Here is a 25435-nt window from a genome sequence, read left to right as displayed (position 1 = left end):
TCTGCCTAGATATTTGGGTTTCACCCATATGCTTTATATTAATTGCCTGAGCACCTAGGATTCTGAAACAGGTTAAATAAGAGTGTATCCTTTGAACGGTTGGGTTGAATAATTTCAGGAACCTACTATAGTCTCTATGACACCCTGTAGAAAACAATGGTCTCTAGGTCACTAGGATAAATGGTGAACGGGGGCAAAACAACGACCCTGGTTGACACAATTCTGGTGTTCTTGCAGCATAATACGTGCTGTCAGCTAGGGAGAGAAGATAGGATGATGAGTTCCATGCTTATTAGTAAAGTAACATTTCTCAGAAACTCCTTTTAGGCTAAGCGTGGTTTTCTTTTTTGGAAGTTGAAAAATGTCACAGAACCTTTCCGGTGTTAGCCCTGCCCTCCCCACGGTAACAACCCACTTGCCGTAAAGCTCCGCGGGCACTGTTGGAAGCGGGGACTTTGGTGAGTCCTCGAGGATCTCAGCCAGTGCCCTGATTTGCAGCACTGGTTCATCAGCATTTAAAAGCCCTCACCTGAGTCTGGCTACTTTCTCTAAACTAGCTTTGACATTTCCAGCCCAGCTTCATCATCCTTGGGATTCCACAGTGGCAGGAGATAATGCTCCGTGACACTAGGTCCGCCTTTAGGGTCTTGGCAGAATTGTAGGGAGCAAAAAACAATGCGGGTGCCTTCAGACCTACTCTTTCAAACCTTTCTCTTAACTCAGATCTCCTTTTGCCTTTCCCTTCCTTGTGCTGCCCTTTGGTGTTCAACGGATCCATCCTTCTTTGATAAAATTGCTTCCCCTTATGTTCACTGAAAATTCAAATTCCACAAGGACTGCTGATTTAAAAAAAAAAAACGCAAACATTTATTCAAGAAATATCACGTACCAGGCACTTCCCTGCACTCTTTAATCTTTGCAACATCTTCCTGTGTCTCAATAGGTGACCAACTGTCTTGGTTTGTCTGGGAGTGAGGCATCTCCTAGGACTTTCAGTGCGGAAAGTGGCACTGTCTCTATTTGGGAACTGAGGCACAAACACAGAAGTCATGTTCCCGAGGCCACACTCTTAGTCAGTGATTTGTCGACAATTCTCCCTCGGATCCTCCTGGCCCCAATCCCTGGCTTTCTGCCCTGGCCCTACGAAGGGTCAGCTTGGCGATCAACCTGATTTAGAAGTGACACTGAATTTTAGTGACTGAGATATAGTTGCATGTTTCAGTGGAGCTGTAAAAGCGGCGAGTGTGGGAGAGGCAGTCCTCCAGGGGTATGTAAGGGACGGTGGTTATCACATGCCCCAAACCCCTCCCTTATGTCACACCAAGCCTGGATGCAAATGCTGAAAATCGGCAATTTTGACATTCCTGCTTCTGAACATTTGCAAGAGGTTGTGCTCCTTGGGGATTTAGTGTCACAAAGTGTCATGGTTGGGAGAGTGTATGCAGGCACCGTGTGCATTGTAGCAGCACAAATCAGTGTGAATCATGATTGGGAAGAGCTCCCTCTGTTCTCAACTTTCTGGGTGAAGCCTACCACTGAAACATGAACAGACTGATTTAAACATCTCTTTCTAGGAATATTTTCCCATGATTCTTTGCTCTGTTTTTAAATCTCGAGTGCTCATATTTGTGCTACTGAAGATGGTTGTGTGTGTATGTATGTGTGTGTACATATGCACATGTGTACATATATGTGCGTGTGTGTGCATGTGTATGCGTTTGTATATGTTTATTTTGTGTATTTGTATATATTTGTGTGGGTGTATGTGCGCGTGTTTAATCTTCATCCACAACCACAAGGAATCTTTTCTTTATTCTTTTGTTGCTAGAACATCAAGAGTGGAGCAGAGTAATTATAAAGCATAAAACTGAGATGTAGTAGCTGCATTTGTCTCCAGTCTTAGTCACCAGATCTGAAAGGTGGGCTGAGATCAACCAAATGTTAGATTTGTTATTTCTGGCACTGATTTTTTTTTTTTAAAGTTTTGCTCTCTTTGGGTGTTCTGCCCCTGTGTCTGCTACTCTTCACTTCCATGTTTCAAAAATTTTTAATATTTATAACTACTCTCACAGAATAAAACTGTGTAAATATATATGCTCCCCCCCGCCATTAACTTCTTTGCTCTTTCACAGTGTTTAGTTGTTGGATGATTTTCCCTCTCAGGTTCGCTCATGTTCTGCATGATCTATCAAGTGAATCTCCTGTACACGCTTCCTTTCTTTCACTGTGTGTGACACTGTGGAGAGACTGAGAGGAACAGTTTTTACAAACAAATAATGATCATTTGTAATTAGCATATCAATTGTATGGAAATGATGCTTCTAAATTACTTGACTGTGATTAGAAGCAGTTGATTTACCTAAGTAGTTTTAAACATTCTTCCAATGAACTCCTTACACTCTTAATTTACTCAGTAAATGTTTGCTTCCTAGATATCAGAAAGGAAACTTCTTCTACTGCAAAGGCAAATTGTATTTTGTCATTGCTGTTGTCCTTAAGCACCTGAAGCCTTACAACTAGATTATCACAGAGGAGATTGTTCAGCAAAGAGTTAGCATTTGTTGAACTCTATTAAAGGGCCAACTGCTCTTCCAAAGGTGTATTTTAAGTTTAATACTTATAATGATCCTATTAGGTAGATATTCTGTGATACTCATTTTACAAATGAGCAAACTGAGGCTTAAAGATACTAAGCACCTTGTTTGACTTACAAAGCTCCTAAGTGAAGAAGCTCAAAATCAAACCCATAACTGGCTTCTTAGTCTAAGTAGAGAGAGAGTGGATTTATTCACTGACTATTTACTGAGCACAAAATAAAAGACTTATCTTGCCCTTAGACACTAATGACAGCAGAATGATTATAAACTGATAAATTGCTATGCACTGAAATACATATTAACATTTAGGGAGGCATGAATTACTATGAAAGAGCATTAGCATATTTTTTCTGAGGGATAATTGTGGATTTTTTTATATACTTGCCATGTTTATTCATCAAAAGATAATACAGTACATTTAGAATAGAAAATTAACATATTTGAGAAAGGAAAAGGATCAAAGAGCCATAAAGGTTTTTTCTGAATATATCCTGTAGCTTGTGCAGAGTTGTTTCATTCTTAATTAAACACCCAATCAATAAAAGAATTTTTTATTTAAATTACCAAAAATGCTGACTATAGAGCTACACCAAGGCAAAACTATAAGATTTTTTTTACCTACCCAGCCCTCTTTCTGCCCCCCCCCCAAAAATGAATAAGGAAAGCCACCAAATGACATTTAGTTTCTCTTTATTAACTTATTTAAGGCTATGGATTGGTAGGTGAACTAGTCTCCAGTTCAGTTATATCTGTTCTACATATTACCTAAGGATCTAGGATAAATTTCTTGTAGAGCGGTTATGACGGTTAGATATAATGCACATGTAACAGCTAGCAGTGTCTTGCACTTAATAAGTGCTTAGTAAAAACTAGAGTACACACACTTGTTTTTATGTTTATACACACATCTTAAAATAATGTCAGAACACCTTAATGGACTAAAAGCGAAATCATCCTAAGGACAAAATGATCAGTCACCGTTACCTTTGAGGGAAAGAAGCAGGTCTGTCTTTGGCTCTTTTGGACCTTTTCAAAGTTGAGGATCATAACCCACTAATAGTGAGCCCTTCTTGTAGCCTCACACTGGTCTCTCACTGGTCAGCTCATACTATTCAGAGTTAGTGACAGGTCTTGTCCTCGTCATTAGTTCTTACTCTTCACATCACACAAAAACCAACCTACCGTGGACTAGACTAGTTCCTCTAGTAGAACAGAATGAGGCTGTTGAAAGAGCAGTCAACAAGAATCATGAGTCCTAATTCAGCCCTGCAACTAACAAATTTATAAAATGGACCAGGTTACAGCCATTCTTGGTCTCTATATCTAAGTTGCAAAAAGATAAACAAGATTTTTCTAAGGGCCTTTACAGGTGTAATATTCTGAGTTTCTGGGCTACTTATTTGCACTAAAAAAAATATAATCCAATACCCTTGATAACATTTTATTCCCTGATAACACCGTTGGATTTTTAATCCAAAGGAATGACTGGTGTCATTTAGGAGCCTATGCATATACCTAGATCAGATGTGGCTAGAATAACTGAGAGTATAGCCAACTCTTAGTTATCCAGCAAAGTATTTAAGTAATTTACATATCAACACATTGGGTCAGGATTGTGTTCATATAATCCCTAGAGAGAAAGCCCTGCATATAAATCTGGGAGCGGGCCGTTGAGCAGTGACTGCGCACAGATAACAATATTCCTCCCCAGGGCTGGCACCTGTTCTGTTTGAGGTCTCGCAAGTGTCAAAATGTATCAACTAGCAAAGGGGGAAAGAGCAAATTCACGTATACAGTGCAATCCAAAACTCTCTTATGAGAGAAGATTTGTAATCGACCAGAAAATTAAGTGTACCAGAAAATATCATCCATTTTTATATCTCACAATGTGTGGAGAGAGAAAAACGAATGAAATATCAGAGTTCAGCAATGTTTAATTTACCAGACACTGATTCGCTAAACTTCTGTCAAGGTAACTAATTTTAAGGCTTCCTAGGCTTACTACTGCATGAGATTGCTAATGAAACAAATATACATCTGGTTATTTACTGAGCTATTTTTTCCCCAGCTTCCTAAATGAACATATATTCCTTTTTATGGAATCATTACAGAAGATACCATGCTTATGGTTTTACATAAGTTTAGTATTTTATTAGCTTGTATTTATGCATTTGGAAATGATAATAAAATTATTTGAATCTCCTTACACTATTGATTTCTTTGGGTTTTTTTTTAATTTAGCAGGAAAAGATAGAAATATTTTCATGATTGGGATGTATGTTATTCTTAGTGCATTTTAATTGATTTTAGTGAATGCTCATGGCCAGAATAGGCACAACTGTGGGGCAGATATTTTCTTTAGGAGTTTTTCTTTTTCAGGACCACACTTCTCTTTGGTCTAAGTGTTTGCTGAGTACCTAGGACATCCCTATGCCTTCTTTTCCAGCCCTTCCCCCCGTAATAACATCTATCTTTGACCAGATGCTTGTTAGAAAGTCTTGTTGAATAAATCCATGCTGATGACTTCCTCAAATCTCAATACATACAACACAACCCTAAAAGCAAGGAACGAAATCTAAAAGTCCAAAATTTCTTTTAGAAAGTATAAACAGTTTTTAAAGAAAGGATAGACTTTCAGGTTTTAAATGGAGGAAGGGATTTCACTTTAAATTGGAAGCCTTCCTAGGTGTCCTCAAATCACTTAAGGGCTACATTATCATGCTCTGTGAAAGGCTGGTGCTGCAAGTTTTCAGTGACCCCTCAAACTGAGCCAATTGTCATAAAGGACAATTCCTGAATCAGGAAAATTTTACACACACACACACACACACACACACTACATATATATGTATATATGAAGAGGTGATACATATATATGAGAGAGGTGATATAAACTATTTGTTTACAAATACAATATTTCAAAACATGTTTTAAATATTTATCTTGAAATAAGGCTTACATTTATTAAGAGTGAGAAATAGACTAAGTCAAAAGTAGGAATAAATGATAAAATTTCAGGGCTCAAGGAACTCTTGTTACCAAGTGTTTCTACACCACTGTGAAGGTAGTCTGCTTTTCTGTTCTTATTTTAAAAGAGAAAGAAGAGAGAAAAGTGCCTTATTCTCATTATACAGACGGACTAAAAGCACTATTAGAGATAAATAATAAATTAAGGAGGCAAACATACGCACTCAAAGATATCCATAACATAGGCAAAGGGAGGAAACAAAAATAAAGAGAGAGTGTCATGCAGAACAATTTTTGAGACGAGTTAAGAAGTTTTTTCAGGAAACAGCAAAAAACAAATTTAAGTAGTATTTGAAAAATAAATTCTACAAAGATGTTTATATTTTTTCAAATCTCTCTCAAAGAGATACCTCTTAGTTTCTATTACACCATTTACTCATGTAGTAATTTATATAATTTTAACAAAGCATTTTGAGTAGTAGAAATGAAGCATGACACTCTACCCAGGTCTTAGGCAATGGTTCTGTGCTCTGGTGAGGAAGATGAAGTAAAAGGTAGATTAAACCAGGAGGCCTGTTAACTCTGCTGAGCCAGAATCTGAGACATCATCTAAACCAGAGACGCAGCATCAAGGCAAACATTTTGGATTCAAAGACCATGGAGTCTGCTGTTCATTAATTGCCACCTGTGTGTATGGGAGAGAGCAGAGCTGGGGGTGGGAGACGGTCACCCTGACAGGTCTGCGGGCCTGGGGATGGCACACGGGCCATTTGTCTCTCAGCTGTTCCCAGTGCTGAGAGCCTAATGGTCCCATGTATTAGCACCACAGCCCTCCTGTGGCAACTCTAAATCGCAGGCCTAGTGCCTAAACTGGGATAATGGGCCTCTACAGGTCTGGCCTAGAATTTCCAGCCCTGTTAAATGAAAGCAAATAGAACACGAGCCAAAAAGAAACCTGGAGACTATAATCATCAAGCCTGGAAAATGATGAACTGCAGTTATTGAAACATACAAACACCTAAGTTTTAATATTAAAAAGAAGTGAGAGAGGGGAATGGACAACCAAATCACCCAATTTCCTTTTTAAAAGAGAATTCCATACATTAACAATTCACATTGAGACAAATTACAAAGAAATTGCATGCACACTGAAAATAGAGTTTATATTGCACAAAGTTTCTATTGTCCTTCATGTTCTTCCAAAGAACTGCAACTCTAACTAGTAAAATAAGTGCTAATAAACATCTGTTTAGTGACCAACTCAATGATTGAGTGAATAATAAAGAGAATGAATTAATCAATGAACAAACCTATTTTCCTAAGACTCAGCCACAAATAAAAATTCGTCTGCCCATCAGCTATTTATAATTCCTTGCTCTCTATGTAACCCAGAGTTGGCAAAGGAGTAGTAACACACATTGTTTACAGGGTTAACAATGGTCATTTCTTAAATCCTTAATATCTGCCTAGTTTCCTGACAAATGACTGAAGCAGTGCTCTATAGGCCACCAGTGACTGTCTCATCCCTAAATTCAAACCTTTTCTTTTTTTAATCTCAGTCCGCATGCACCTTGCTGAAGCAGAGCACGGAATGGAACACACTACCTTAAATCTTAACATCTAATCTATATAATAGTAGGAATATGAAACTCAAGATATAATTGAAGTATGCTTGAAATGCAAATTATTTTTTGTAACTCAATAGTATATCCATTTTATAGTTCTACTCGGTCTATGAAAATGTAATCTCAAACAGTGGGGGTTTCCTTCAGTTCCACTCTGAGGAGTGTTGGCAGTTTTTAAGCCGACCTCAGTCCCTATCTGTCTCACCACATAAATGTTTCTTCTCTGAGCTTTATCCAGGAAGAAAATCAGAAAGGCCTTTGTATTTCAGTCCTGTAAATCTTGGCAGGTTATGTCATCTGCCCTGGGGATCAGCTGAGAGGGAAGGACATTGTCTCTATTCTTTTAATGTCTTTTTTTTTTAATTGAGATTTTATTTATTTTTAGAGGGAGGAGATGGGAGCGAGAAAGAGAGGGGGAGAAATACCAATGTATGGTTGCCTCTTGCTTGCTCCTACTGGGGACCTGGCCCGCAACCCAGGCATGTGCCCTGACTGGGAATCGAACAAGTGACCCTTTGCTTCCCAGGCCAGTACTCAATCCACTGAGCCACACCAGCCAGGGTAGGGTCCTATAATGTCTTATTACTACTTTACCCTATCTTGCTTCTCCGTAATTCCAACCTGGAGAAGCATTAGAAGGTTGGAGAGAAGTCTCTTTGTTATTAACTTAGAGTAAATATAGTTTCCCCAGCTATTGTCTGTGCCATTACGTTCAAATGATTATTTTGAAACTCAAAAGCCAAGAATTGATTTGTTTTTTGCTTTCTGTTACATTATAACTACTTTGTAGGTATGGTCATCTTTGATTATATCCTTCATAAATTTCTCTGCAAGTAAAACTATTTATTATATTACAAAAGGTTTATTCAGTGTGTAACAATAGTGGTCTCCAAAAAAGTTGTGCCAGTTTTTGTTAAGTTATTATCAGTGTACGAAAGTCCCATTTTCCTATATTCTTGTCAATACATTATATTTGAAAATACATATTTACCTATTTTAAATTAAAAATGAAATATGTCTTTATCTGTATTTGATTAGCAGGGAGCTTGAACATTTTTTCCTAGGTTTATTGAATATATGGGTTTTTAAAATTATTATTTGTCCATGAGTTCACTTGCCTGTTTTGCTTAGATCATTGTTGACTTGTAAGAGCTTTTCATTTGAAGAATATTAACAAACTGTCATATACTGAAAATATCTTCATTCTTGTTGGGGGTTTTTTTTTACCTTTTTATAGTGTGTGAGAAATAGGAACTTAAAATTTTTAAATCCGATTTCATGATTTTTATCTTTGGTACTTTTACTTAAAAATTACTTTTTCATTTCAATATAATGAGTGTTCACCTACATTGTATTTTAGTTGTTTTATGGTTTTATTTTTTCATTTAAATTTTTAATCAATCTACTATACTTAGCATTGACTATGAAATTGAGGTCATTTAATTATTATTTATTTGTCCCAGCATCATTATTTAATAATCCTTTTCCCCTTTGAACTAAATTCCACATTTATCATATAATAAAATTTACATATGGTAGATCTTCTGGACTCTCTGTTCTGTCTCTTATTACACCAGTAAGACACAACTTCACTCATTGTAGCTTCTTTATAAATTTTAATATCTGATAGAAAAGTCACGCTTCATGACTATATTTAAATTTTTTTCAAAATTTTCCTGACTGGTGTATTTATTCTTCCAGATAAAATTTTGAGATCCCATTCTAAATGTTAGTGTCATATTTTAGGTCTTTATTATTTCTCACCCTCTTAACTTGAAGCCCCATTCAGTCCATTCTGTACTCCAGGATATCCTGACCTGGTTATAGTTCAACCACAGAAGTACTAAATAATAATGACGTTACTGGCAATTAACTCTATTTGCAATGCCTTCTTGAAATTTCAAACTTTGGGATTTTTTGCTACTAACTTCAGATTTGTTGCTCAGGAAAAAAAACATAGAAGCTCTCCCCTTTAAGAAATGTCACTGTCTTTTCAGAGTGTGGAAGGTGAACACCATGAGAAGGCCGTGGAACTCCTCAAGGCTGCTAAGGACAGCGTCAAGCTGGTGGTGCGATACACCCCGAAAGTCCTGGAAGAAATGGAGGCTCGTTTTGAAAAGCTGCGGACAGCCCGGCGTCGACAGCAGCAGCAGCTGCTAATTCAGCAGCAGCAACAGCAGCAGCAGCAACAAACGCAGCAAAACCACATGTCATAGGTGAGAAGCATCTTCTTCTACACGGGGAAAGTCCATTACATAGCCTAGTTGTTTTTTGTTTGCTTGTTTTTTTTAAAATACAGTTTCTTAGCTGGAACAAAATGATAAGATATATCCCCACCAACAAACAAACAAATAAAAATAATCTCAGAAAATGTAAATACTATAGTTGCTTGCTTTTTGTGTCCTTCAGCCATATTCCTTGCAAATGGAAAAGATATATTTTGGAAAATAGTATACTTTGGGAGGGCTAGGCACAGACTATTGGATGCTTTTATACAAGTTAGGAAAATGTAACCTCTGAGCAAACCCCAATCCTCAGGCACAAAGAATGGGGGCTGAAATCCAGCTCCCCACTCACCCTCTGGGCCCGCTGCCTCGGCACAGTGTACCGACCAAACAACCATACAGGGCTGATCCTGGGAAGATCCCCTATAGAATACTGAAACACGGCTTATTAGAAAACTGCTTCACTGAAAACAAAGAAGTAAAGCCCTGTCCGTGTCCACACTACGAGAGATTTTGAAATTCTCTTTGGATGTTCACTTAGAATGTGTCTAAGGTGCACCTGTCATTTTCTAAATTCCACTTTGTGACAAAGAATACGAAATCATATTTTGCTACATATATTAAGAAAATTCGAGAAAAAAATCTTTAAGAATCACCATCTTTGAAGTGGCTGCTATGTTCTAAGCTCTTCTCACATGTTATCCCTCATCCTTACAAGAACCCTTCAAGGCAAGTATCATTAAAACCCCATTTTTTAGATGAAGCTTCAATAACTTTAGCGGATTCCCCATGATCATACTGACAGAATTATTTTCTTTCTCACTTTACCAAGAATTTCAACTGCCAACATCAGATATTCTGGAGACATGTGAAATTTCCTTGCCATCTTTTGGAAGCCACAGTTCATTGCTAGATACCTCTACACAGTGATATCTGCAAGTGTGTGTTTGAAATGAGATTCAAATGTCCTTAGAAGAATGACATGGATAATGATGATTTTAACTCCTTCAATGTCAGGTTATTACTCACACAACCAGAAACACTGGATATGACATGGAACTTGCAATTTTCTGTGACACTCAAGTTTTTTGTGCTGCTTATGAAAAGCAGAAGCTACATGCCAAAGTAAAGAGTATGGGATATGTCCTCAGAGAGGCTTGGAATTCAACAATCTGTCTTTCTTCTATAGCCTGCTAGTCTTATTATATATACACCTTACTTTGGTGCCTTTATATAAAACTCCAGTCCATTCTAAAAACTATGTTTCTTCAACAATAAATATTTAGCGCTGTGATGGACCAGGCACTGTTCAATGGGCTGTAGAACCTGCACAGGCTAAGCAAAGTCCTTGGTCTCACGGTGCTTAAAATCTCGTTGAAGGAGATAATTAATAAACAAATCAATTAAAATATCCTATGGGGACCAGCACTTCGCAGAGCTAAAACAGGGTTTTTTGACAGAGACTGGTTAGGTCATGACTTTCAATCAGGTGATAAGGGAAAACTTCTCAAAAGGAGATGACATTAAAGCTGAGACTGAATGAGTGGGAGAAGCCAGGAAGCGGGCAGACGGGAGGAAAAAGCCTGTTGCTAGCTACTTGATGCCTGCGGAGCAGAAAGAGAGCCAGGGGAGTTAGGGAATAATGAGGGAGAAGGAAAGTGATGTAGAGGGGGGGCAGATCACAGGAAGCTTTGTAAACCACTGAGGGAAATTAGATTTTATTGCAACAAAGGCCATTCAAGGTATTTAAGCAAGGGCGTGACATGATCTGATTTAGGTATTGAAAAGATCACTCTGGCTGCTGTAGGGAGAATAGATTATTGCAGGGTAAGAGTGGAAACAGAGACCAGTCAGGAGGCTATTATTTAGTCATCCAGGCAGGAGATATGATGGCTTGGACCAGAATGACACCATTGACAGAGAGTGACGTGGATGCATACGGACCAGACATTTTGTCCATATCCTTCTCTTATCCATTCTGAATGTAAAGGTACTTTACATTTGTACTTTCATCATCCTTTCAAAGGTCTTTTGCTAATAGCAACAATTCACAATTTTTTAGTCAAACATTGACAGTCTTTCCACTAACTCATTTTTCTCTTCCATCCTCAATATTATAAACTTACACCAGTTCTGCTAATTGATATACTATTGGCCTGCAGTAAAACTTTTCTGTAGTATTTTGAAAGAAATATGTTGCCATTCTGACTTCTGAGGTCTTACTAAAAACTTACAACATCGTGCTCATTCAGTCATCTTTGGAAGTATACGGTTTGGCCATAAATACTTCCTGGGCCATATACTCGATTCCATTTCTCTGTTCCATCAGCCTTCATTAAATCATTTCAGAATTTCCGGTTGTCATCACCAAAGACTAGCATTTTTAATAAAAGGCATTTGCAAGCTATGTAATTTCTTGCAGAGGATCTGGTAAAGCTCTGTCTGCATGAACATGAAATACACATTTATGCCCACCAAGACGGCACTTTCAATCAACGCTGTCCTGGCTCCTTGAGATAAAACTGTAGTGACCATTTCAAGTACAAGCAGAATACAACCAAGTCAGGTCACCCGTAGATTTTGTGATGAATTTTGCAGTCAGAGACCTACATTAGCTCTTGTTCAACTACTGATTAAGATTTTTAAGGATGAAGTGGAATTTGTTACACTTAGTAACTGATACCATGGTTGCTTTTCCAAAGAGATTTGAAGCTAATTTGACCTATTTACTTTGAACAGGTCACTGATATTTTTCTAGGTTTGACAAGTCGAGCAAAGATCAGGTAAAGCAAAATACTTGTCAGATGTTATTATTTATCACACAAAATATAACTTCTATTCTGTGAATTAGAAATAACTTTTTTAAAAATCTGAGATCATTTAAATTATGGAGTAATTAGCAATATTCACAGGTGGATACAAATGGAAAAATATATTGAATGCAGGTAGTATGTGGAGAATGTCTCATACCTACTTCTAATGCTAAACTCTATCGGAGTAAAATGCATTTGTTTTTTTCCTCCAACTTCCATGTTTGATAATCAGGAAGAATAGATTACATTTTCTAAAATGTAGTAGAAATGATCACTACATAATTATATTACAGATATTTAAACAAGGAATATGAATATAGGTTTTTTAATGCTATATGCACTTTTTTTTCAAGGTTTTATTTATTTCTCTTTAGAGAGGTGGGAAGAGAGGGAGAAGGAGAGGGGAAGACACATCAATGTACAAGAAATGCACCAGTCAGTAGCCCCTTGCATGCCCAGGCATATGCCCTGATCAGGAATCGAGTTGGTAACCTTTCGGTTTGCAGGCTGGCACTCAGTCCACTGAGCCACACCAGCCAGGGCACTATACCCACTTTTTAAAATTTTATTTTTCAATTACAGTTTACATTCAATATTACTTTGTATTAGTTTCAGGTGTACAACATAGTGGTTAGACAACCATACACCCTACAAAGGAGTCCCCTCTATATTTCAAGTACCCACCTGGTGCCATAGATAGTTATCACACATTATTGACTATATTCCCTATGCTGCACTCCACGTCCCCATGACTATTTTGTAACTACCAATTTGTACATCTTAATCCCTTCACTTTTTCCCCTCAGCCCACCAATCCTCCTCCCACCTGGCAGCCATCAGTCTGTTCTCTGTATCTATGAGTCTGTTTCCATTTTGTTTGTTCATTAATTTTGCTCTTTAGATTCCATGTATAAGTGAAATCATATGGTATTTGTCTTCTCTGTCTGACCTATTTCACTTAGTATAATAACCTCTAGGTCCATCCAAGCTGTCACAATGGTAGGATTTCATTTTTTTATGGCTGAGTAATAGTTCATTGTATATATGTACTCCAACTTTTTTTTTAATCCAGTGGTCTATTGATGGGCACTTGGGTTGCTTCCATATCTTGGCTATTGTAAATATTGCTGCAATGAACATAGAGATACATATATTCTTTAGAATTAGTGTTTTGAGAGTTGACATTTATTCAGCTTTAAGCATCTCAGTTTTGTTTCTTTTTTAAGATTTTATTTAACTATTTTTAGAGCAAGGGGAAAGGTGGGAGAAAAAGATGGAGAGAAACATCAGTGTGAGAAACACTGATCAGTTTTTTCTCATATGGCCTGGACCAGCGGAACACAACTCAGGCATGTGCCCTAGCTGGGGATTGAACCTGTGACCTTTCGCTTTGTAGGACAACCTCCATCCAACTGAACCACACCAGTGAGGGCTAAGCATCTCGTTTTTTTAAAGTCTGACTTAATATACATTCATAAAGTATGAAAATATATACTTTATATTTCACCTAAATTCCCAAAGAATGAAAGTAGAAAAGAAGAACACTTTTTGAGATATCAGCATTCTGAGGAAGTCAGCCACAAGCCTCTTTAACTTATCTGACCTCCTGTTGCTGGAACAAGGGTGGTGAATTCATTTACATTCAAAACCAGGCTGGATCTTAGCAGATTTACAAAGCAGCTGGCAATTGCCAGAGGCCTTGCTGACTTTTTTCTCCTCCCACTCTTCAGGCCCTCACTTTCCTTATTGTGTCCATTACTCCTTGTTCTCTACCTGTCACTGCCCCGGCCACAGCCACAGGCTGATGCTCCGATCCAGGGAACTCTGCCAGAACTGCCAGGCATGGAGAGGACCAGGTCCCGGAGGGTGACTCTGAAACTGAAGCCAAGGAATCCAGAGTCACCAAACTGGAAAGTGGACCAGAAATAATCATCATAATGCTGGTTAAAATCTATCAAACAGTGTGTGCCAAGAACTCTTTTAAGAAATATACATACACACACGACACACATATATAATTGCTTTAATAATTTTATATAAAAGCAGTATAAAATTGCTTAATTTCTATATATAAATTCTATATATATATTCTATATATAAAATTTCTTAATCTTCATCATCCTATGAATATTAGGTGCTGTTTTCAATCTCAAAGAAAGAAACTAAGTCATGTAGGATTTTTAGAAGTTGACACAACATTTTACACAGTAAGTGGTAGGGCAGTGATTCAAACCCATAAACATGGGCTTCAGAGCCTCTTTTTCTTCACCACAGTGCTACTCTACCCCTTTCTTCAGTGGCACCTGCCTTTATATCCCTCCGTCCTTCCTCACAGACATACGTGAGATTTCTAGAGATTCATTCTCACGCTGCTTAGAGTTGGAGTTATCCAACTCACCATCACCACTTTCTTCCCAAACAGTGCCCCAACTTCAAAGTGCTTCATTATTGTAGCCATATTAGTTTCCTATAGATGCCCTGAAAAATTACCACAAATTGTGTTACTTAAAAGAACACAAATTTATTATGTTGTAATTCTATAGCACGGAAGTCCAACATAGTGCCACTGGGCTCCAGGACGCTCTAGGGAAAAAAATCATTCCCTTGCCTTTTGCAGCTCCTAGAGGCTGCAAGCATTCCTTGCCTTGGGGAACCATCATCCGTTTTCCAAACCAGACACAGTTGTCATGTCATGTCCTCTCCCTGCGTTGCTCTGACTATATGTGGCAATTAGTGAGCACTCAGAAGTAGTAGTAGCAGTAGTGGCAGTAGTAGTATTGGTAGTTGTCATCATCGTGCTGTAGTTGTTCAAAGTGTTAATGGCAGAGGTAACACGCAATGTCTTGTTAGGTGTCTCCTGAAGGAGCACAGTGACCTCACCCGGCTCTCAGTCACGCTCTGTAGGCCCCACGAGCTTTTAGGCACATCTCTAGAAGGCCTGGCGGCAGGCGTGTGTGAGCCCCTTCCCCCTCTGCCCCACTTTCACATCAGACAGAACAATTTGTTAAAATCTGTTTTATATATGGTGCTCTACATTCATTGAAATAAAAATAACTGCAGCTTTAACCACAAAGATTGAAAACCACTGTTCTCTCTGAAGGAAATGACTCCCTAATGGTGGAAGACTGACATGTCTCAGGGGAGTCTCTGGGGAGGCTTCCCCCCCAAATCTGACCATTTGATGGCTGCCTGCTCTGTTGTAACTAATGTGTCAGGCTGATCTTGGGGGAGAAGAAATGGGCCTAATAACTGCTTCAGAGAAGAAATATTGGTGCTTCCTTCCTGTCAGAGAAAGGCTTTTCCTGCTGTACCTCAACAAGAGCGCTGCTAACGGCCCTGAGAGTCATAATGTAAAGATTAGCCATTCTTTGCCTTCATGAAGAAAAACAGGGTTTTCTGGAATTGGGAGGAAGAAGCCTTTTACATTTGAAATGTTTCCAAACTGGTGTTCTTTATTTCATTTTAGGGAACAACTGGTGTCTTTTCCATCCTCATTTGAAAATTACTTCCTTTGCAAACATCAAACAAATTTTTTCATATGTGGAAGATTGTGCATGAATGATAGCACCCAAAATAATCCTTACTGTTCTCGCATAGCACATGCTCTCTTGATATTTTTAGCATATTGTAGTTGACAAATGAATGCTAATCAACGATTTTCTCTTCACTCATTTCCCCCTTTTAGGTCCTTGAAGAAAAGCTACTTGATCAAACATCTGGTAGTCACAAATTCGAAACCGTGCTTCTGAATCCCAGCACACAATCAAAAGAAAAGACAACGCTGATAATTATACCTGTCAAGAAGCTGTGAACACGTGGTGTATAAATTCTTTACCAAGGCAACTCAACACCTTCTTTCTCCGAGGCTGCACCCCCGCCGCTCACCGCTCTTCACACACACAGACCTTCCATTCACTGCAGTGGGAATTCTCTGTGTGTCAATGGAGAGGCTTTCCAGGCTGCAGACTGAAACAGTGTAAGATTGAAGTCCATGACTTTCAGATAAATCACCAGGGCCGGGATTAAGTGAATCTTGGATCTACAGCTTTTTCAGAGATTAACAAATCCCTCATTAGGCTGTAGTTCAAACTGCATCAGTTCAATATTGTCTCCACCTAAACCTACACATTGCCCCTCACCCTGACCTGTTTCATATCCATATTGCTGAGTTGTCAGAATTAGAAATTCAGTTACTTGCAAATTCAATGTCCTTTCCCTTCTTGAAAACAAGTAATTATACTATATTTATACTCTTTTACAGGTTCTTAAAGCAATTGGCTTTTTATTTTCTGTTTCCATGAATTTTATTATGCATTAATAGAGTGGGGCAATATAGCTCAATTTTAGTTTGCTTGAAGCAAGGATAGAGAAGTCTAGTACTGTATTTTTTTTAATTTAAGTATTGCTTGTATCTATTATTACTTCTAACAGAATATAATATATATTTATTCCACAAAATATATATTATCAGAGTGTATTTGTTTCCAACTTAAGCTTTTTCTTACCAAGTGTTATGAATCTGGTAAGAGAATAATTAGGAAAGGACCTAGCTTCATGGACTGATCTTCATATGATATTTATATATAACCCTGCTCTCAATATTTTTTGTTTTATATTTTTGATTGACACACTCTAGAGAAATCTGAGCTCTTTCCACTTACACTGATGTTCTGTCCTAGAAGTCTATTTGATATTTTAAAGCTTACGGTTAAAAAAAAATTATAATGTGTGCATATGTATACAAATATGTATGTGATACAAAGTTTAGATCAGTTTTCCAAAAGGATATTTTTGGCAGTCTAAGGTCCAAAGTATTATCCCTTTTAAAATTAGGCATATGTAAACCAGTGATATTAATATTGTGAATGAAAAGATACTGTTGCTGCTAGAAGATAAAGATGCCTACTTCATTACACAGATTCATGCAGGTAAATAGACAATGAGCTAATCTTTCAGGAAGGATCATTCACTGGGACATGATCTGTTAAAGCCACATATGCAGATCATAACTTTTGACTTACGGTAAATCTAGGCATGTAAGTCTGATTTTACTCTGTGGAATGAATAGGAAGCAATAATTATCCGTGCACTTAAATTAAATACCTAAAGCACACAAGCATACCTGAAAAAAGGATAAATTTCTAATTTACACTTGCAACATACTAGATAGATCATTAAAACTGAGGCGAGTATTTGAATATTCTTTTTTTCTCAAATGCCAAAATTGATTTCCCAAGATGCAATAAATTTAACATTGCAGATAGTCCTCCAAATTAAAAATTTACAAAGCTCAGTTTAGGAACTGTTCCCTTGAAAATAAAATAAAACTAATCAGAATTACCCATCACATTTTACTTTGCCCTGTCCAGTGGTATTGCCAATGCCAAGTTCTGCCTACTCTTCATAGTCCATCACCCAACAGAGAATGAACAGCAAGGAGACTAGGAGGCATGCCAATTTCAACAAAGTTCTGCTGTGGTAACAGAGTCTCACCCTTGAAAACTTGTTTTTTACTAGATAGAACCAGGGGGTAGGGCAAGGGTGAGGACCCTGACTGTACGGCAAGCATAGGTTTACAGAAGAGGAAAGCATGACTAAAGGAAACAAATGGAGACTGCTTACGTATATTCAGTTTATAAGAGGTAGTTCTCATTTTTATAAGAAAAATTTAATAAAACATATATTTTAGTTATCATTTAACAAAGAAATATTTAAGTTATTCAGGCGATGCCACAGATTCTCAGACAGGGAGATCGTTGAACCCTTGTGATGAGAAAATGGTCATTTCAACACATTTTAATGCATTGTATAAATTTGGAGCTTAAGGTGAGTATGTTTTTATTTAGCTCTGTTTGGTTAATGTTAAATTATCATGTATACACATCGATATTATAAATATTGTCATGGGATTACAGAAAAATTATCAAATGAGCAGATACCTTATATTTGTGTTTTCTAGAAGTCTTTGTATTTTTATGCTTCATTTGCATAATTTTAAGTGCTAACAAATGCACGCGAGGCCATTTGTCACCATGAAAGGACAACCCATTAACAGCTAAGGCATCTAAGGACAAGATTACATGTCACAGTGGTCCTATATACAAGTGACCAGTCAGATGGTCAGTTTTCTTCAGTGAAACCGTGTGTTAAAATGTCTCCCCCTAAAGTTTTAATCAAAAATAACCATTCCAAAGACTTAGAGAGGATCCCTGTGGTTCTCTAGCTCCCCTGAATCTAGAGGTAACAGAAACAATTACCACTACTTGTTTTAGTGCTCTTTATTATTAATGATTACGTTAGAACTACTGACGTGCCCAAAATCACATTAAAAACACATGAATTGCTCTTACATGAAGCTCAATCTTTAACATAATAAACAAACTAGATATTAAAAGGTATGGGGGAAAATCAGTTGTGACTATTTAGTGATCCTCGTGAATTTTTTTCTTTCTTTTGGTCAAGCTGGTGGCCTGATTTTTCTAAACTCTTTGCTCCTGTGATTTTGAAGGCAGATACACATACCAGAACCTTTTCATTGGGCATTTGTACTTTGATTCTGGTACCATTTGAAATAGAAATAGAAGATCCTTGGGGAGTTAATGAGCTTATATTGCAATTGACTTTGAAAAGAATAACAGACTTTGGTCAGTGCTTCATCATATACTCAATAGGAGATTCTCTATGTGAATTACCACTATTTTGTAAGACAGTGCTAAGAACTAAGTACAAAATCTAGCATTAAGGGGCTTCAAGGTTGTCTCCAAAAAACTTGCCTGGAGATTAATTGCACCAATTTACAAATGCAGTTTTCAACAAATCAAAACAGATCTGACCTCAGTTTATTTTACTTAGCTGTGCCTCTAGGACTCCAAGATGTAATATTTTGTCAACATTTTAAACCTCTATAGATACTTGTGGATATGTGAATAATGCCTGAATTTCTTCTAGCTAGTTTCTGTTTATCATACCCAGCCTGTTAGGCCAGCTTTAGACAGCATTGTGAAGTAGAAGTCTATGCTCTAAAGGTTCAGAAGGCAGCATAAGGCAAGATCTCCCCAAACTTGTGATATTCCTACCCATCTTGACCCTCTCTAGAACACAAACTAAATGAGAAAGGGCTGTGGCTGTCTTGTGGACTGTTGTATCCTTTTCTCCTGATATAATGTCTGGCACAGTGCAGGCAGTCAGTATTTGTTAATGAATGACTGAGTGACAGAACAGGTGAATACACAAATAAATTTGCCTTCAGATAACTTGAATATTTTACCAACTTACACTAATTGGGACTATAATTCCTGAATGTTATAGTGAGAACTAGAATTGACTCCTTACAAATACTTTCTAGATATATAAGTTTGGAATCAATTACTTCGAAGGCTTCAAGGGTTTGAGGACATTTAGATAGGAATAATGTTTCAGGAATCTAAAAGCTTTACAATGAATAAAACTCAAACTTTCTAGTTCTTTATGATGCTCCTTGGCAAGGATAATCCAAACATGGGAGTCCATTAATCAGTTTTATAAACTATATTTTTATTGTTAAAAAATAAAGCAAGTCACATCATCAAGCATATTATTATCTCCTTCAATATGTATTAACAACTTTTTTCTAAGGAGTTTATAATAATTGGAGTTACCATCTCTAAATCTTGTCTTGCTTTCAAAAGATCACTCCCATATTTGACTCCTAGAAAGTACCTAAGCTTAAGATTAATGACATCATTATTAAAACTTCTCCATGTGTGTATTCATTTAACAAATATTATTGTTTACCTAATATGTGCTAGGTTCTGGAAATAAATGGCAAACAAGACAGAGCGCCCTCATGGAGCTCAGTCTGAGGACCTCCTCATCACCACTCTAGCCATAAGTAGAGTTTCCTGTTTATCAGGTCCCTTGGTCCCTTTTCACAGCTGATAAAGGAAATAAAATCCCTAACCCCATGGAAATCATGAAGACTCCATGCACATATTTATGGTCTTGCTTTTCTAAACACCACTCAAAAATGCTGCTCACTTTCTCCACACACCATAGTTACACCCCAGTGAGGTCTGTAAGTAATAATTTACTCATAACTAATATTTAGCTCTTTCTAGGTTCTACTATGCTCAGTACTTTAAAAGACTATCATCGAATCCCTTCAAAACTGTACGTAGTAAGTTCCATTTTATAGACAAGAAAACTGAAGCACTGATATATATGTGACTTGTTCAAGGTCACACAGCTAACAGGTGGAACGAGGATTTGAACCCATGCACTAACACAAGAGCTCATGTCAAAACCATCCTCTGTAGCTTGGGGAACAGCATTACATTAAAATAAATGAGTCACTGTATATAAAAGTACTTTGAAACTATAGTATACAAAAAGATATTTGTAAAGTATTAATGGTCAAAAAACCACATCAGTGGCAGAAACAGGATGCAATCTATGTTGCAGCTTTCTCTCATGAAGAACACTTCAAGCCAGAGATGTGGATGAAAGTACAGATCCATAAATTTTCTGACATATAAACATTTTGATGACTTTTCAGAATTACTTGTAAGCCACTGTGTCTATTTGGTGCTACAAAAAAATAAATAAAAAAAAACAAACCTGAAAGAAACAACCCCTTGCTGTAAGGGCTTATAGTAAATACACAGTGTGGAGAAGAACCAAGGATATTTCACATTTATGCGGAAAAATTGGGCAGTAGTACTATTTTCTCATCGTTGCATGTGATTGTCTTTCCAATTGTGTTTATTATTTTTCTGAAAGAGCTGCAAAATTGTGCAGTGGTTCAACCTGACCAAAGTGGTATTATGCTGCTGGGAAAGTAAAAATATTAAACACCAGACTGGAAGTATTGTCATCTTTGTCAAATGACTTCAAGTACTTTTAAAGCATGGATATAAAAAGGTTTTTAGATGGTGAAGGCACCTGATATTTGGACACCAAGTTCCCTGTGTATTTCTCTATTCCAAACCACAGAATGGGGTCATACTATTGAGTGGTTAGGTTCTAAAGTCAATATGAAAGGCAAATTTGAGATTGGTCTGACCACAAACAGATCAGTGTCCACCCTTGTAGAGGCCAGCAGGAACTGACACCTTCTGTGGGAACAGTCAACTCATGGCTCCCATCATCCACAAAGAGCAATCCATACATTATTTAAATTTGCTCGCTGCCCCTTCCAGTTAACTGGGCATGTATGCAACTTACATGCTGGGTCATATGGGTGGAAGCAAAGGGTCACCTTAAAAAAATTTGTATCTCATTCTTTCCTCCTACTAATTAGTTCTTTCTAAATAACATTTTGGGAAGTTTAGCTTTACACATAACATCAGCGGAAAAATGTAAATGCCTTAGGTTCAAAGTCACGCTCATTACCTTCTTTCTATCTCTCTTTTGACACCATTATTTCTACTGATAACTATCATTCCCTGTACAAGTGTAGTCACCCTTCTCACTTATCTTCACATCAAATCTTAGAGTTTTTATATTTTACCTTGACCAAGTCTCTTGAATCGATCTTCTCATTCATTCTCACTATTCCTACCTATGCATAGATCCTACTAGTACTTATGTGAAGTTTTAACTGTTTTCCCAATTACCTCATCTCTCCAATTTTTCCTACATATTGACCCTAGGTAAATGCCCCTTAAGCTATTCCCATACTCAAAATCCTCCAAGCAGGTTACCCATCACATACACGCATACAGGCATACATGCATACACACACACACACACACACACACACACACACACACACACCTACACACACACACCTGATTCTTAGTCAAGCTTCTCTGAACCAAAACACTTGTATGGCATTGGAGAAGGAGGAGCACATTAGAGTGCCCTCCCATCCACAAAGTACAACAGAATAGAACATGAAATGTGATGATATTGAAATCTGGCCATTGGACTGTGAAACAGAAGTCATGAGATTCCATGACACTGAAACTATCACAAGTTCTTGAAGGTGAAATTAAATACAAGGAGAGAATAGCAGTGGTGTATGGTGAAGATATCTACCAAGACTGCATCTGATTATGATCTACCAAGTCCAAAGTGTTTGCTTGGGGTGTATTTGTGTGTGTGTGCACAAGTGTATGAATGCAAGGATAGGCTAGCTAATGTACTAACATTGGGAAGAGGGATGGTTTCTGTAGTATATAACACTGCTCTTTTAGCCTTCCTATCCTATCCTGCAGTTCAAATCTACCACTATCTATTCCTAGAAACTGTCCTAAACTTTCCTTCCCCTGAGATTTTGGTTATTTCTGGAATGCCTTTACTTTATCTATGCCTGAAAAATATGATTCACTTTGGAGGCCAATTTCCAATGGTCCGTCTTCAGAGAAGCTTTTTCTAATCTTTCCAGGCCTGATGTTATCTACCCCATCATCAATCCCCATTGTAATAGTTGAAACCTTCTTCAGGTCTTTTCTTAGCTTGCCTTATAGTATACCTATTTGTGTCTTTATCATCTTAATTTCCCCTGCAGTTACTAATTACGCATGGAATGACTGCATAATTTTTCTTAGATGGAATTACCTTTCACATTTCAACTTCACAGAATGGCTTCTGGATTATTTTAGGGTTGGTCTCAGTTCTTTGTAGCTCACCCATGAAGTTCATCTGAATAGAGAACTCAACACTAGACATTTTAAAGGAGAAAAGAGCCTTAATTATTGAATATTTTTATTTTGAAAGAAAAAGAATGTAAAGGTAAAAGTGGTAACCCTTATCTCTTATACCCTAGGTTTTTCCATTATGAATTTTGTTTTGAGGATGAATGTGAAGGTTGATGTAAATATTTAATATGACAACCACCACTACCTTGTCTACACACACACACACGCACCCCATGACTTTACTGCTGATTTATCCCCACATATTTGATTGCTTATTCCATGGAAGAAATTTTAAAGAGTAAAATTGGAATTTGAGTTTGCAACTGAGCAAACAAGATGGGTAACATACTACTTCCAATTGTATTTCAATCTTGTGTTAACAGCCATGCTTTTTGCTGCTTTCTATCAGAACACAGGCCTGTTTGCTCTTCCTAAATCCTCCCCCACAACCAATCCCCTGAAGCCTTTTCGGTTGAGAGACTAATCACTATCATCTCAATTGCTTTAGTTTATATAGAAAAATAAAGTTAATAGTAATTAAAACATCTCTCCAGCCTTATATATTGTGTTCTATTGTGTGGCCAAAACAAAGTTTTATCTGAGTATAACATTTATAAACAAAACTAATTCAACATGTAACATAAACATGATGATAATTTAGTCCTTCTCCCACCTCTAGCAAGGATAGAGAGCACTATCTTAAGGGAAAGTTATCACATCTAAACTAAGATGCACTTTGGTTTTTTTTTCATTTTTTTTTACGTTAGAATAATTACAAATAGAACTTCAAGAAATATTCAGCATGAATACAACATAGTTTCAGAGTTTAATTGCTACCAGTCCAATAAATCTTGCTTCCTGTTGGCATTTGTTTATGACTACGTCGTCATAATCCAAGAAGGCTGTAAGAGTGAGAGGCTGACTTGATGCCACAGGAGACCCGTAGGGGGTCTATTCTTGGATTTTTTGAAATAAAACCTTCCAGCATCTGGTCCTCAGATTTATAGATCCAGGCTCACTTGTTTTTTCTCGGTGTCCACTTACTAGCTATGGGTAGCCAAGATGAGTGGCACAATAAACAGTTCTACAAGGCACACTAAGAAAACAGCTACAAAAGGAACAGAAACATCAAAATTGATTTTAATTGAGGAAATCAGAAAAATCTTCTTGGAAGAAATACCAGTTGAAATGGGTGTTGAAATTGAGTGGCATTTTACAGTTATGGAAAGAGTCTGGAATTGAACTGAGACAGCTACTGACTGGAGGAGGAACACTATACCAAATCTTGTATTAAAACAAGAATCACTTATTCTTAATTCTGAAGCTCACCAATTTAGGCAGGGCTGAGACAGGCATTTCTGACTTCCAGTCAAGATGGAGGTGTAGGTAAACACGGCTTGCCTCCTTGCACAACCACAGAAAAAAATTACAACTAGACTACAAAACAAATGTCACCCAAAATTGTCAGAAAATCGAGCTGTATGGAAGTGCAACAACCAAGGAATTAAAGAAGCCATATTCATCCAGGCGGGTAGAAGGGGCAGAGATGCAGAGACATGGAATGGGAGGTCCCATATCCACGTGGTGAATAAAAATCAGGAGGGATACCTCAGGAATGAGGGATCCCAGCCCCGCACCAGACCATGCAGCCCAGGGTTCCAGTGCCAGGACAAAAAGCCCATAACTTCTGGCTGCAAAAACTAGTGGGGATTCATGTGGCAGAGGAAACTAGGATTCTCAGGCACCTCTTCTTAAAGGGCCCTCAATGGATTTAGGATTCACTCCCTCTGGGCTTCAGCATGAGGGCAACAACTAGAAAGGCACCAGTGGCATAAGGGGAAGAAGTTGAAATGTCTGGCACCAGGGCAAGTGCTGGGGAACAGCTTGCGCCCAGACAAAACTCCAGAGGACAGATAGCATCATGGCCCCTTTTCTGAGCCCTCCCCTACACAGAACCACAGACCAGATGCACCATATCTGAGACTCCCATCAACCTGGTTCGCACAGGTTGCCCTACCCTGGCAATTACCTAAGGCTTTGCCCCATCCAACTTATGGGTACGCATTTCTAAAATAGGCCACGCTACTAAGACAGGAAGCTGAAGCAGCTCTACATAATACAAAGAAACAAACACAGGGAAAGTGTCAAAATGAGGAGACAAAGAAATATGGCCCAAATGAAAGAACAGAACAAAACTCCAGAAAAAGAACTAAACAAAATGGAGAAAAGCGATCTATCAGATGTAGAGTACAAAACACTGGGTATTAGGATGCTCAAAAAACTCAGTGGGTACTTCAACAACATAAAAAGTCATAGGCAAAAATTAAATGAAATAAAAACTTACAGGGAGCCAACAGCGGAGTGGATGAAGCGAAGAATCAAATCAGTGATTTGGAACATAAGGAATAAAAAAAGCATTCCATCAGAACAGCAAAAATAAAATAGAATCCAAAAAACCAAGCATAGGCTAAGGAGCTCCTGGGACAACTTCAAACATACCAACATTTGAATCATAGGGGTGCCAGAAGGAGAAGAGAAAGAGCAAGAAATTGTAAACTTATTTGAAAAAATAAAGAAAACTTCCCTAAT

General features: G+C 37.7%; 1 protein-coding gene across 3 annotated transcripts in view; it reads left to right on the top strand.

Annotated features, from left to right (window-relative positions):
- Nucleotides 1–21061, top strand: part of LIN7A (lin-7 homolog A, crumbs cell polarity complex component) — a 146886-nt gene extending 125825 nt beyond the window's left edge. For all 3 annotated transcript variants that reach the window (XM_054580159.1, XM_054580160.1, XM_054580161.1), the window contains 2 exons: nt 9187–9405; nt 15913–21061. In XM_054580159.1, the coding sequence (XP_054436134.1) occupies nt 9187–9405 (219 nt within the window). In that variant the 3' untranslated portion in view covers nt 15913–21061. The remainder of the gene's footprint in view (nt 1–9186; nt 9406–15912) is intronic.
- The last annotated feature ends 4374 nt before the right edge of the window (nt 21062–25435 follow it).

The sequence above is a fragment of the Pteronotus mesoamericanus genome, unplaced genomic scaffold, assembly GCF_021234165.1.
Source record: "Pteronotus mesoamericanus isolate MK-2021 breed Mesoamerican mustached bat unplaced genomic scaffold, CSHL_Meso_final contig_56, whole genome shotgun sequence".
NCBI classification, from domain to species: domain Eukaryota; kingdom Metazoa; phylum Chordata; class Mammalia; order Chiroptera; family Mormoopidae; genus Pteronotus; species Pteronotus mesoamericanus.
The sequence above is the reverse complement of the archived record's forward strand: the minus strand, read 5'-3'. Positions and strand labels throughout refer to the sequence as shown.